This window comes from Eublepharis macularius, chromosome 1 (genome assembly GCF_028583425.1).
Source record: "Eublepharis macularius isolate TG4126 chromosome 1, MPM_Emac_v1.0, whole genome shotgun sequence".
Classification (NCBI taxonomy): domain Eukaryota; kingdom Metazoa; phylum Chordata; class Lepidosauria; order Squamata; family Eublepharidae; genus Eublepharis; species Eublepharis macularius.
This window is the reverse complement of record NC_072790.1, coordinates 18,310,536-18,325,287: the sequence shown is the minus strand read 5'-3', so window position 1 is coordinate 18,325,287 and position 14,752 is coordinate 18,310,536. Positions and strand designations below refer to the sequence as shown.

The following is a 14,752-nucleotide window of genomic DNA, read 5'->3' as shown; positions in this document are numbered from 1 at the left end:
TTAAAAACGCCGGACCCCAAACCGAGCCCCGATCCAAATATCCCTCCCCTTTGGAAGGGGTGATTCGCAGGGTTGCCAACTCCTGGTTGGGAAATTCCTGGAGATTTCAGGGGCACAGCTTGGGGAGACTGAGTTTGGGGGAGGCAGAGCCTCAGCGGGGCATAACGCCCCAGACCCCCCCCCTCCAAAGCAGCGATGCCCTCCCTGGGAACTGGTCTCTGTGTCCTGGAGATCGGCTGTAATTCCGGGAGGTCTCCAGCCGCCCCCCGGAGGCCGGCCCCCCAGCCTGGCGCCCTCCTCTCCCCTCCTGCGCCAGGAGAGCCGGGCGGCGCCGGGAAGCAGCCGCCCCGCGCCCCGCTCCGCCTGCGGCTGGCCCGCCTCGCTCTGCGCCGCCGCGCACGGCGAGGCTGGCTGGGCACGGAGCTCCGCCCGGCTCCGCGGGGACAGCCCCGGCCAGCGCCCGCCTCCTGCGCCTCCGCCTCCGCCGCCCGTGCCAGGTCAGCTCCGGCGGCGCCTCGCCCAGCAGCCGCGCGCCCCGCCGGCTCCGGCTCCAGCTGCAGCGGAGGGGCCCCTCCGGCCCGGGTCGGCAAGATGGCGGGATCGGTGGCCCAGCGGGACGCGGCGGGGGTGAGGGGCACGCGCGCGCGCGCGGGGAGGGGAGGGGAGGGGGCGACGGCGGGGGCGCGCGCTGGGACACCCCCCCCTCCTGCGGGGAAAGCAGGGGAGGCTGGCGGGGATGGCGGAATGCAGGCAGCAGAGGGTTGCCAACCCCAGGTCGGGAAATTCCTGGAGATTCAGGGAGGGCAAGGTTTGGGGAGAGACCTGACTGGAGTATCATGCCAGAGGATCCAGCCTCCTGAGCAGCCATTTTCTCCAGAGGAGCCGATCTTTGTAGTCTGGAGATCAGTTGCGGTTCTGGAAGGTTTCCAGCATCCACTGGGAGGTTGGCAACCCTATGTGACAGCGCCTTGTGGGGTCGTGGGGGATTCTTCCCCGCTCCAGATATTTGCGGCGCACGCCTGTGTGTGTGTATCTGCGGGTGCGCTCCTGCAGATGTTTGCTGATGGAGTTGCACCTGGCTCGCTCGCTGGGGAATATCAAGGATCAGGCAACACCCTTTGTTGTGCGGAGGGAGGGGGGGGATATGGACTCTCTCATGGAGGCTCAGCCTGAAAATTGGTGCTCTGGGTGGCTCCCCAGGCCCTTCCTTCCTCAGTTCTGGTGCCAAGCACAAAGGGGGCTTTCTTTCTCTGCCTCACAATGCCTCGTGTGTGTTTTGGTTTTCTTTTCCCCCTTCAGAAAATCGAAGATGGGCATTTAAACAACTCGCTGGGCTCTCCGGTGCAGGCGGAAGTGTATTTCCCACGGCTGGTAAAGGATTTTTGGCTCTCCCTCTTTCTCTCCCCCCTCTTGTTCTCCTGGCTCTTGAGCTGGGCTCCTGCTTTACCTTGCGATCCTTTCCCTTCCCAGATTGTCCCATTTTGTGGACACATCAAAGGAGGAATGAGGCCGGGCAAGAAGGTTTTGGTGATGGGCATCGTGGATCTCAACCCGGAGAGGTAAGACGGGAGAGGCGGGGCTCGTTTCCCGTAGCTGGGCTCCTCCTCCCCCTCTCCCTGTGTCCCTTCCCCGCCCAAGAACAGCAAGAAAGTGCTCCGTTCCCACAAATAGAACGTGCCCTGCCAAACATCCTTCATTTCTGAAGACAGGGCTATTTTGGTCCACAATTGTAAATATAGAGAGCTGGGTTTCTCCTTTGACCCGCTCAGAGAGCATGTCTTCCCAAGAAAAAAACCCCTTTCCCTTGAGAATCATAAGGGCCACTTCATATATTACATGGTTATAAACAGAGATAATCTCCTTGTAGGGGAAGGGGGGAAAAACATCATGTATGGAGTGACTCGAAGGAAAAAAGATTAGGGAGGCAGGAATCAATGCTGGCCTACCCATAATATCGTTCTTGGCTCTCAGCCAGGAATACAAGTTTAGATGTGTATGCCTGCAGAAGCTTCAAAGGTAAATGTGCTCCACCTTCAATTTGATGGTTGTTTCGAGAGAATGAGAGGGTCTTGTTCCCTTTACAGTTTTGACATCAGCCTCACGTGTGGAGACTCGGAAGATCCCCCCGCAGACGTTGCCATCGAACTGAAAGCCATATTCCCGGACAGACAGTTCCTCAGGAATTCGTGTGTATCCGGCGAATGGGGAGAAGAACAGTCGTCTCTTCCTTACTTCCCATTTATCCCAGATCAGCCCTTCAAGGTGAGTACTAACAGCTGGTAAAGCGGGCATGTATAATTGATTTTAAAAGTCTTATGCTTATTGTCTAATGTCTGCGTGTCAGAAAGGATATTGAGCCGTAGGAATCTCTGCCCACTTGGATTACTTGTAGACTGGGCTTTTTTTCAGCTGGAACGCGGTGGAACAGAGTTCTGGCACCTCTTGAAAATGGTCACATGGCCGGTGGCCCCGCCCCCTGTTCTCCAGACAGGGGAGTTAGTTGGCGGAGCGGAGGGCAGTCTAAACTCCCCTCTGTCTGGAGATCAGGGGGCGGGGCCACCGGCCATGTGACCATTTTCACCGAGGGTGCTTTAAACTTTAAATCCAGAGGAGTTAGCCGTGTTAGTCTGTAGTAGCAAAATCAAAAAGAGTCCAGTAGCACCTTTAAGACTAACCAATTTTATTGTAGCATAAACTTTCGAGAATCATGTTCTCTTCATCAGACGCATGGAGGGCCAACAGAAACTGGTCAAATATAGAGGAGGAGAGGGGGGGGGAAGGGGGGAAGGAGGAGAGGGGGGATGTAAACAACTCCTTTGATATGGAGATGCAAGTGACATTATTGTGCGGTCCTGAGTTCCACCACCTCTTTTCCCAGAAAAAAAGCCCTGCTTGTAGAAAACTACAAATAGGAAGTTACAAACCAAAATGATAAAAAAGACACTAAAAGGCCACTGTGTACACTTTAGTGTCTTTATTATCATTTCACTTGGGTTACTCAACAGTGTAGAGGCCGCTTGAGACATCACAAAATCCATGCTTTCGTTAATGGTTGGTGTGATAGTCCGAATGCGGGCAACTCCACTAAGTATAAGTAGTTATGGCACGTCACGCCAGGATATGAATCCATGATTTTAATCTGGTTTGTTAATCACAGCTATGGCATTGAATAATGTACGAGATATTCTGGCTTAAACTTAGCCTGTTCCCTGATACGTCATTCCTACCACATTGTAGACTGGGATACCTGTTGGGTCACTCCTGGGGAGCCTGGGGAAATGTCTGAAGTGTCAAAACTTCCCTTAATTGGCGCAAACTGGGATTCGAACGGTCGTCTGGGAACTGAATCATGGCTTCACAAATCAGCCGTAGTTGAAATAAACGGGTTGAGTCTCATGGATCCATTCCGCTAGCGGAAGTACAGTGGAAGGAGCCTTCCCCTGATTCTTCTGTAGGAGAAAAGTGCTTCCGCTAGTGGGCACGGATCATAACCTGGGTCATGTTATGACTGAATCAAGTAATTCATTTTTAAATGCTGATTTTGAGTCTCTGTACAGGGATTTCACGTTATGCAAATATGGCCTGGCACTGCCTCTAGAAACACAGGAATGCTACAGCACTTGAAAGCAATTTTGTAGTGAAGCAAACTTGCTTGTTTGGATAATTATAATCATAAATTAAGAGCAAATGGGAATGATGCCTCTGTTTGAAGTGGTAGCTGTATAATTCAGTTGTTCGTTGCTGTTGTCTCTAGGCTTTCTGGTTTTATTGGACATAATATTTCGTAAGTTTATGTGCTTCTGAAAAATTCAGTGGAGGTTCTCCACAGGTGTCTGTTGCTCATTATATTCCTAGTTAGCAAAAAGATAAATGTAGACCCACAAACTAAATTTTCAGTTGTGTCTGTTTTTCTCCTGCCTTTTTGTTGTTGTATGCTAACACCATCTCCCTTTATTACTACAAAAAATGTAGCAAAAAAGGGTCCACACAAAATTTCAGTGAAGTAATATTTGACAATCAGACAGTGGTCATATTGAACAGTTTAGCTCTTAAGAGCCAGTGCAGTGTAGTGGTTAAGAGCGGCAGGACTCTAATCTGGAGAGCCAGGTTTGATTCCCCACTCTTCCACTTGAAGCCAGCTGGGTGACCTTGGGTCAGTCACAGCTCTCTCAACCCCACCCACTTCACAGGGTGATTGTTGTGGGGATAATAATAACATCCTTTGTAAACCACTGTGAGTGGGCATTGTCCTGAAGGGCGGTATATAAGTCAAATGTTGTTGTTGTTATTAAACGATTGTCTCCTCCCATAGTATCCAGCCTGCCAGTTACGATCTGCCTTTTAAGTCTTGCTTTCTGTCCCATCCCCCCCCCCCCCCCCGCCTTCAGAGGTGAGGCAGGTGGATACTGAAGACAGGGCATTTTCTGTGGTGGCACCTCCCTTCTGGAATACCCTCCCAATTGAAGCTTGCCTGGAGTCTATTTTACTCTCTTTTAGGTGCCAGGCCAAAACACATCTTTTTATCTAGGCTTTTTAATTATGAGTTTTATCTTGTCAGCTTTTTAATGGTCTGTTTCAGTTTTAAGCTGCTAGTGTGCAATGGCTTGTCTTTCAGTGGCTTGTGTTTTAATATTGTAGTTCTTAACAATAAGCTGCCTTGAGCAGGAGTCTGAAGGGACTGCATAGGAAATATTCTAAATAAACAAATTAGAATGTCAAATGAGGATCTGGGAGACCCAGGTTCAAATCTCCAGTCAGCCATGAGACTCGCTGCATGACCATGGGCCAGTTACTCTCTGTCAGCCTAACCTACCTCACAGGGTTGTTGTGAGGAAGGGAGAGTTGCTTGCAGGAAGTAAAATAGTAAAGAGTCTAGTAGCACCTTTAAGACTAAACAACTATACTGTAGCATAAACTTTCAAGAACCACAGTTCTCTTCATCAGATGCATCATCAGCTTTCAAGAACTACAGCTCTCTTCATCAGATGCATCGTCAGAGAGCTGTGTTTCTTGAAAGCTGACGATGCATCTGACAAAGAGAACTGTGGTTCTCGAAAGCTTATGCTACAGTAAATTTGGTTAAAGGTGCTACTGGGCTCTTTACTATTTTGCTACTACAGACTAACACGGCTAACTCCTCTGGATCTATGACCTTGGCTTGCAGGAAGGGTGAGTTACGCATGTACTAAATGTGACATGCAAAGTATTTCACAGGTGGGTGAAGGAAGGAGGAAAAGGGCAGGAAGAGAGAAGTTCTTTGCCTTCAGTCTCCTGCCACACCTTCTTTGCCTTCATTTCCCTTATCATTCTAAGGAGATCTATATATGGACGCAGACTTCCTGATGTGGTTCTTGTTAGGTCCAAATGCACTTGCTGTGGAAACACTGCATTGCACGTAAACCTCTCTGTTCCAAAGCACATGTCGATGCATGCTCCTGATCTGATTGAGGCGCTCTGTGCGTAAAAACTTTCAGCTTCCAAGCCATCAAGGGGATTTTGTCGAGGGCTCAGGATAAACACAGCTAGCGATTGTGCAGTGGCACTGGTTGGGGGCAGGGAAGTTTTCTTCCTCTCGAGCCCCTCAGAGCCATCCCTTGAGAGCCAGCTTGGTGTAGTGCATAGAGACTGGGAGACCTGGGAGATCCATGTTCGAATTTCAGCTGCTATCTGGCTGGGTGGCCTTAGGCCTGTTGCGTGCTCTCAGCCTGACCTACCTCACAGGGTGGTTGTTATGAGAGAATGGAGGAGGGGAGAGCGAGGTTTTAAGCCATTTCTTCCTTGAGCCCCGGACAGAACGGAAGCAAGTGGGAGGTTGTTTTGTTCTTTTCACCCTGTTTCCCCGTTCTGGGATCCTGAGCTTTTCCCAGCATACTTCAGGAATTCCTTCAACCATCTCCCTGGGCCTGGCAAGAGATGCTTACATTCATAGGGTTGGATCCCCACATCTTGTTCACCTATGCAAGAGCGGGGAGGGAACTCTTTTGATGACCGCCACCCCAGGCTTTGCTGAGAATCATGGTATATGAGATGGGGCTGCTGCAAAGGAATTGTGGGAGATTGCCCTTCCGCTTTCTTTCCCCAGTGCTAACCGTATCCAGCCCATAATCTAGAAATATAGGTGACTGATCATTCCTGGAGCCCTGTGAGATACCCAAAAAATTGGATGGTATAATTACCCTGAATCCCTGGGTGCCCACTACCACTCAGTAGAGCAACAGGGAAGGTGGGAATAAGCATCATGACCAGGGCTTTTTTTCAGCTGGAATGCGATGGAATGGAGTTCCGGGGCAATCTCAACTCCCCTCTGTCTGGAGATCAGGGGGCGGGGCCACCAGCCATGTGACCATTTTCCCTGAGGGCAACCCACTGAGTTCCACCACCTCTTTTCCCAGAAAAAAAGCTATGATGTCACTTCCAGTGAGAACCTGAAAGTGCCACCAGCGCAACACTCTAGGGCTCAGTTAGGTAGAATCCTAGAGCGCTGCATCAATTTGATGACATCACTTCTAGGTTTGCGCTGGAAGTGATGTTGCGGCATTGCTGCAATGCCTCCCCCCCATTTGCATATCCCCACCCCATAAATCTCCTGCCCGTTGCCAGTTCTCAACTCGCAATCCTAGCATGTACTAGATGTATACGTTTACCTTATTAGTGAACTCTGCCTCGAGGGGCATTTGGTGAAGTTAGCTGTTTGAGTAGAACCACTTGGGATTTTGCTAGTGAAGGACCGTCTGATCGATCCATATGCCCAATGTTGTTTTGTTCTTAGGAACAGATAAATGCCCAGACTGCAAGTGACCCAAATTGTTATAATTGTTAGCATTACTGCTGCTTGTTATGACACCTCCTAAAGGAAGAGTGTGGGAGAGAATGTGGTTGCGAATACAAAGGCAGCTTCCGAGGTCAGATCCGAATACAGTGCAGCTGGATATACTTAGATCCAGGGCTGGAACAAGGGGGGAGTTTTTTAAAGTTTAAATTGCCCTAGGCGAAAATGGTCACATGGCCGGTGGCCCCGCCCCCTGATCTCCAGACAGAGGGGAGTTTAGATTGCCCTCCGCGCCGCTGAGCAGCGCAGAGAGCAATCTAAACTCTCCTCTGTCTGGAGATCAGGGGGCGGGGCCACCGGCCATGTGACCATTTTCAAGAGGTACCAGAACTCCGTTCCACCGCGTTCCCGCTGAAAAAAAGCCCTGCTTAGATCACAGTCATGGGGCCTGTACTAATCTGCTGTGGTGCTATGGAATCTGCATGCGTGTCCTGGATTTTCTGTCGTTTTAAGGAACAGAGATGTTAATATCGGAGACAGCTTGGTCAGTGGTGGTGAAGCACCATTGAATTGTATTATGTGACTGTACTTTGGCCACCATATTAAAATATTTGTTGTAAGTGGGTGGTGCGTGCGCATTCCCAGCTAGCATGCAATGACATCACTTCTAGCTGGCTGTAGGAGTACTCCCCCGCTTCACGCAAGGCTTTAAGGATCAGACTGTTTGGGGCGGAAATGCAGGCGAACACTTGCTGTGAAGTCAAAGGGTTAAAATGAGAGGTTGTCGGTTCCTAGAGTGGCTTCCAGCTGTTTCTGTGGCCCTGAGTTCTTACCATAGAGTTCAGGCAGTACAGAACAGTGCGCTGAACAGTAAAGCCTGAAGTTCTTACCATACTTCCGGGTAACTCTTGGAATCTTTAGAACTCTATGATAAGAATTTCCTATAAGTAGATGAAGCCTTATTTTTCTTTTTAATTTTTTCTCCTGGGACACCGCTCCTACCCTTAAAACAAAGCAACTTGGACCTGGAGAATTTTGTACCCACTTGGTAGACCTGATTATAGGAATTGTCCTGTACTTTGCGTAGTGCAATAGAAATAACCAGAATAGCAATTATAAAATCCCCCAAACAATGGAAGAGTCCCTCTTTTTAAGTTCAGCACTTTCTTTAGAAAAACCATTCTTCTCGTTGTAGGGCATTCAGATTCACCACAATAAATAAGAGCAAGAGTTCAGTAGCACTTGTAAGACTAACACAATTTGTGGTGGGTTATGATCTTTCTTAAGTCACTTCTTCAGATACTTGAAGTGAGTCACATCCCACTCCAGGTATCTGAAGAAGTGAGCTGTGACTCACAAAAGCTCATACCCTGCAACAAATTTTGTTAGTCTTACAGGAGCTACTGGACTCCTGCTACAGACAGACCAACACGGCTACCCATCTCAAAATAAATAAAAGATAGATGAGGAGAACTTCAGTGACAGATGATTATAATTTTAATTTTCAACAGTGGTCCAGTTTCCAGTTTGGTTGCCACCCAGGACATTGCAGAGAAGGATTTCTCTGTTATTCATTTATGTAGAACATATTTGGCCCATTATCCCTTTTTAGAGGGATTTAAGACTTTACAGAGTTTTGACGGTTCCTAGTTGTGCATTCACTTGAGTGGCAAATGCTTGGTATGAACCCGTCCTTTCCGGACAAAAAATGCGGTGCATGGGACCATTTTACTGGGGACTAGGGTGTTGGTTTTTTTAAAAAAAGATCTTCAACAATCCATCCAAAGAATTTTCAACAGGATTTAAATTGTCTTCCCAACTGAAATTGCTGGAACTGAGAACAAAGCTTCATTTGGGCTAAGTTAGAATGCCTGGCTGGCCTCTTCCTGTCCTGTCTCTCTGCCTCACTATTATCAATTCAGATGAAAAGGTGTTCTGACTCTGTGATCCTTCTTGAATGTCCAGTCTAATATCCTTATATCCAGACAGTCTCCTGAGGCAAAAGGAGTTGTACATGTATCTGAATCCAGTGGCCATTACTGTACAACTCGGCTGTAGTTTTCCCTGGTAGAGGCAGCCTGAGGGAGCGAAGGATTGAAAACTGAAGACGGGGGGGGGGGGGGCGGCGGCGATAGATAGGTTGGCTGGTAGGTGGGAAGGAGTGAAGGAAGTAGGAAAATGGGAGAAGGTATGGGGGCTGCCATGGAGGAGGAAGAGGAAGTAATGGGGGTGGGTTAAATGGGATGCCCCCTGGAAGTCCTTGTGGGTCCCCCACTTGTTTAACTATGACCCACACATCAATTGATGTGTCACAGTGTTGTTTGTGAACCACCTTCCTGGACAGGTATGGTGTTTGAAGTGATGTGAGCAGTCTCTGTTGTCCCTAATCTCTGGCAACTCTTTCACTCGTGCCCGTCACCACCTTCTGTGGCATTGATTCAGTGGGCATCAAGTACACATGAGCTTCCCCTTAGTTGTGGGATGGCAGGTTTTAGGATTGTTGACGTTGACCAAACCATGTTCTTCAAGGGTTACTGTTCTTTGTAATGCTCAGAATTACACAAAGATCACCAGACTCAAAAATCCCACTTCAGCACAGGACGGGATAGGTGATACCACACTGATGAACAGAACTAAGGTCCCAATACTAAGAATTTTTCTTAGGCGTAAGCCCCGTTGAATAAAATGAGACTTTCTTCTGATGAAAGATGCTTACGCTGTGATACTAACAGTAATACTGCCGCACACTGCTAGGAATTGCACTAAGTTGTGTCTCTGAATGTACATAGTGGCAGTCTTTGCAAAGATGGGCCGATTCCAGACGGCCCTCTGCATTCCGAAACGTCGCGCGTCGTCGCGCGTCGTCGTGTGGGAAACGCGAAATATCGCGTTTTCTTGCGCGAGTCGCGCAAAACTCGCGCGAGAAAACGCAATATTTCGCGTTTTCCACGCAATGACGTGCGACGTTTCGGAATGCAGAGGGCCGTCTGGAATCGGCCATGGACTGTTTACCACACCGCAAAAAAAGGAACATGGAAATTAACTGTGCGCTAAGCATAAAACGTAGTTGAGCTTCAAGTGTCAGATTATTGCCTCCTAATGCCAATTGACGTGTTACCACAAGCAGGCGTTCATAGGAGTGTGTGTAGAACAGTCTGATGCGCTGCTTCAATGAGATTTACCCCATGCAAGTGTGCATAGGATTGAAGCCTGAAGCTCATCAGAAAAATGCTTCCCTTGTAAATAAATGTGCTTATAAAGATCTGGGCTATCGTCCAAATTTAGCTGAAGCCAATGAGAACTTTTACTGTCGCCTCGAACGATGTTTGCTCTGGATTGGGATAGGGAAGGAAATTAACTAAGGCACTGCATTATGAACATGTACCTTTAGAAAACGTATGTATGGATGTGAGCTGCTGCTATTGTTTCTTGGAGTCTCTCTACATGAGATGCCTCGCTTGTGTTCATCAAGTGCAGGGAGATGCAATGTTAGCTGGGAAATGTAGTTTAAAAAGGCAGAGCGGGCAGGGATGATATTGCTCCTCAGAGGGTTTGTTAATTTCATCTTCGCCTCCCCCAAAGCACTGTCAGTTTCACCTCTCCAGTCTAAAACTGTGTGGGGTCACAACCGGAGGGCAGGAAGGAATGGAAATGGGCTAGAACTGCCTTCCAGAGCTGGGAGAGGTTTATGATGGGCTGAAGTTTCCCTTCTGGCATTTCACAGCCCCTTCACACAGCTCCAGTGTATAGCAAAGCCTTTGCCCTGCCGCCGGCTCTGTCTTTTCAAACTACGCTTCCTGACTAACATTGCATCTCCTGACACGACTTCTTCATGCGTCCGATGTCTCGTGTAGAGATCCTTCTTGTGACTGCAGCAGTATTGATACCATGAGCAGAGTGGTGCCTCTGAGGACATGTCATTATTAATCCATTGTTCTGAATATTTGTTAATCAGTAATATGGCACTTTTACAGTGAAATCATAAGCAGAGTTACCCCAGTCTAAGCCCATTGATTTCACTGGGCTCAGACTGGGGTAATTCTGCTTAGAATTTCACTGTTAGTGGTCAAATCATTTTCTGAAATAAATGTATCTAGTACATTGTCTTAGTAGCTTTACAAAATAGGTCATGATGACATTTACTCTGCTGACAGGGAGCTGAAACTCAGAGATTATAGTCTGTTCCCAGTGCGTCCTGGTGCTTCTGTGAGTAGGATTTCTTGTCCCCGGTTCCCCAGTGCAACCCACTTGATCAAAGTGGCCATGCGGATTATGTGATAGGATTTCAAAAGATCACAGTAATTCTGCATGTGACCTCCCAAACACAAAGTTCATTCTCAAGTGGTGAATATGCTATAAATGAAAACTGTTGTCCCATAGGTACCCAAGATAATATAAAACGGGCAACAGTTCCCATATTCATGTTATTTCAGTCCTGTGAAATGTTCCTTCCCGCTAAAATTGTGATCCTGGTTCATCATTTATTTCTTACAGGTTGAAATACTTTGTGAGCACCCTCGTTTTAGGATATTCGTGGATGGACACCAGCTTTTTGATTTTTATCATCGTATCGAGAAATTGTCAGCTATTGACACGATAAAGATAAATGGAGATCTACAGCTTACTAAACTGGGTTGACCTTGGTTCTTTTTCCATTAAAGGAAAAAATAGGAAGAAAAAAAGATTAAAACCAAATTTTTAAGACTCCAAATGGGCTCAGGTGCTATCAACACCTGTCTTAAGGAGTAGTGCCAACGCTACCTGGACACGTCTCTGATAGTCAGGCATCACAGGTTCATTCCTATGAGCAGCAAAGAATATTGTTGATGAACCGACGTACTCCTTATCCTGATGAAGAGAGAGATGAATGGTGGACAGATGCTGAGCCTCCCCCACCCCATCTTCTTTGGAACTTAAAAAAAAAGCCTACCCCTGCTGGATAATCAAATTATAATGGATGCTGGAAGAGTTATGTCATTGTCTAAACTGCAAAAGTTCCCCCTTAAAGGGCAGTTTAAAGTACTTAAACCTATTACTGAACAGCAAGGAAAGAAAAAAAAAGTTTTCTTTTGCAAATACTACTCCTGCACTTAGGTGAATTAGTGTAAGTGTAACACAAATCACACGAAAGGGCCAAATACTGAAGTTGTTATTCAGGTCATAAAAATAGAGTCATTAAAACCAAGGGCAAAAAATCCCACGGACTTCAAAACCATATGATCAGCTGGACAAACTGGTTGCAATCCAGTATGTAGTTCGGGAGATGCAAATCTCTTTGCATCAAGGGGATTTGAGTATGCTTAACTGTGCACTGAATTGCAGGCAGTTTCTTGTTTTGTCTTGGAGAGGGAGCAGCGGCCTTCTAGAAACTGAGTGACTGCTTCTGGATTTGGCCTGATTATTTTAGTCAGGGTATTTGCATAGAATGTAGGTCATTCATGTTTTTGCACAATGTAATATTAATACAGTTTTTTAAAGCTTTCTTCTAGTTTATTTATTGATATTCGTTGTGTCAATGTGTTCACCGAACATTGTGGCAGGACATTTAAGAGCAGCAAAGTATAATCTTCATGAATGTACAAATGTTGAATGGGTAAATGTTAACATATTGTCCTCTCCGTCTTTGGAAAGCTGGTGGCGTTCCTAGGGTGCCGCCACAGTTCACAAAAGTTGGGCCTCTTGATGTCTTCACCCCGAAATGGTTTTCAGTTGTAGTAACTCTGCTCTAAATGGTCTGTCAGAGCTAATGGATGTTTAGGGCACCCCCCCCCCCCGCCCTCCATAAATAGGAACTGCTAGGTTTAGTGGTTCCCTTGAGAATATAGTTATATTCTTTCTTTTATTTGTAGACAACCAGCCTTTTAGGCTACTGTCCTTGCTGAAATTCTCAGTACCATCAAGGGCAAACATTTGGCCTTTTAAATCATCCTACTTAATAATGTAGGAAAATGCAAAATGTTCCCACAAAGAATAGTTGTCAATGGTTGTAATTCTGTTATCACTGTAATTATTACACAAGGAATGGCTTTTCATAGGTTGTGTAAGAACCAGTCCCGTTTATATCCTTCGGACAGTGTTTCATGGTGGGTTGTAACAGAATTTGTCTGGATATTATAGTCTAAGGGATCAACATGTATTTGTGTTATTTTTAAACCTTGTATTATAGTGATTTTTTAAAATCTTCCTCTTTAATATTAGAACTTCTAACTCCAGGGTTTTTTCCCCCTTAGTAATTCTGGGTTTAGTTGAACAGTCCATTAACCTGTAATTCATTGAGTGAGGTGCTAGGTGATTTTTTTAAAAAATTTCATGTAGGACCTCTGTCAAATAAGGGTTGGATCTTTTAGGGCCCAACCTCCCCAATGAACTTGTGTGCAGCCTACCGAGAGAAGCCTGTTCTCTTCTACGGTAGGGCCAGAGTGCCATTTCCTGCAGTTTTGCGCTCTCAGAACTATCTAGTTTGAGGTAAGATGTCGTCATCATCAATATCTGCCTCCTTCAACTACTGATGCTGGTAGCATTGCCCAAGATGTTTGGGGGCCCAATACCACAGAAAGTAGGCAGGGCTTTCAAGACATTACAGTGATCATAGTAAAGAGTCCAGTAGCACCTTTAAGACTAACCAACTTTATTGTAGCAAAAGCTTTCGAGAGCCACAGCTCTCTTCGTCAGATGCATCGTCAGCTTTCAAGAAGCACAGCTCTTCATCAAATGCATCGTCAGCTTTCAAGAACCATAGCTCTCTTCGTCCAGATGCAAAGATGATGATGCATCTGACGAAGAGAGCTGTGGCTCTGGAAAGCTTATGCTACAATAAAGTTGGTTAGTCTTAAAGGTGCTACTGCGACTACAGACTAACATGGCTTACTCCTCTGGATACAGTGATCATGCCACTGGTGGTGAGCCAGCACAGAAGAAGTTGCCTAACTCAACTTTAGGGGGCATAAACGAGAGTAAAACGGCTCCCTCAAAGATGGCCACTGGAAAAAGAAGGATCGCCGACACAGCCATCCTCGGCAGAGATGCACCCTTCCAACAGTGCAGTCCAAAGCAGACTTACTCCCATCTAAGCCCCTTGATGTCAATGGACTTAGACTGGAGTATCTCTGCTTAGGATTGTACTGTAAGTCCAATGAAGTAGATGTGTTTATAAAGGTACTACTCTCTTGATGCGGAACTAGGAGAGCTGCCAGTGGTAGGAAGAGAAGTAAGGTCTTAAAACGAGTCCTTAAAAGGGAGAAAGAAGTACTTAAATAGTCACTTAGGAGGAGTTTAAGTCCCACCGAACCTTAAGGATTTACTTCTCAGAAAACATGAATTTAGCACTACAAGACTACAATTCTATGAATATGTTCTTGGGACCAAGGCCCATTGAATTGAATAGCACTTACTTCCAGGTAAACAATAGGATCCTGTCCTAAGTATTCTTCTTGGAAGCAGATCAATGTATTAAAAACAATCATATTTAATAACTACTAAATGTATATATTTAGTAAATATTGGGTTTATAATAAATTAAAACAGTATACTGCTTATGAATTCGTGTAAGAATATGCGGAGTCGATATGTATTTGATTTTTGACACTGCGTATAGTAATTCCTAAGTGGAATGTTTCTTTGAAATTAGTATTTATTGGGTAGTAATATTAGCAGGCCAGTCTTTCCCAAGCGTACCGATCAGGCACTTTTGCCCATAAAAACTGGGGGGGAGGGAGAACATTAAACTGGGTTCCTGAAAACTGCATGAGCGTGTGACTAGAGTTTTAAGCATGCAAGCTTTCACCTTGAAATCCATGTTAGGTCAAATACCTGACTGGAATCTCACTTGCACTGTGAAGATTAACAAAGCTGACAAGAAATTTATTCCCAGGCCTTTCAAAACTCTCTCCTTTCTTATGGGCATGTGTTTTCTCCCCCCCGCCCCCCCGTCTCTGCAGAATACTCGGTTGTATACAATGTGTCCCTTGGTAGCCCTCACGTGTA

At 46.4% G+C, this 14,752-nt stretch overlaps 1 protein-coding gene across 1 annotated transcript; it reads left to right on the top strand.

Moving 5' to 3' along the window:
- The first annotated feature begins 412 nt into the window (after positions 1-412).
- Positions 413-14,320, top strand: LGALSL (galectin like). The gene is made up of 5 exons (XM_054996348.1): positions 413-627; positions 1,300-1,371; positions 1,471-1,559; positions 2,085-2,262; positions 11,264-14,320. Exons 1-5 carry the CDS (start codon positions 592-594, stop codon positions 11,405-11,407), a joined length of 519 nt encoding a protein of 172 aa, XP_054852323.1. The 5' UTR covers positions 413-591; the 3' UTR covers positions 11,408-14,320.
- Positions 14,321-14,752: the final 432 nt, after the last annotated feature.

Bases quoted from the DNA above. Each gene is read 5' to 3' on its own strand.
- LGALSL (XM_054996348.1), top strand. From the start codon at position 592: ATGGCGGGATCGGTGGCCCAGCGGGACGCGGCGGGG. The intron at 1,372-1,470 runs GTAAAGGATTTT...TTCCCTTCCCAG, and splicing joins AAGTGTATTTCCCACGGCTG to ATTGTCCCATTTTGTGGACA. The intron at 1,560-2,084 runs GTAAGACGGGAG...TTCCCTTTACAG, and splicing joins GTGGATCTCAACCCGGAGAG to TTTTGACATCAGCCTCACGT.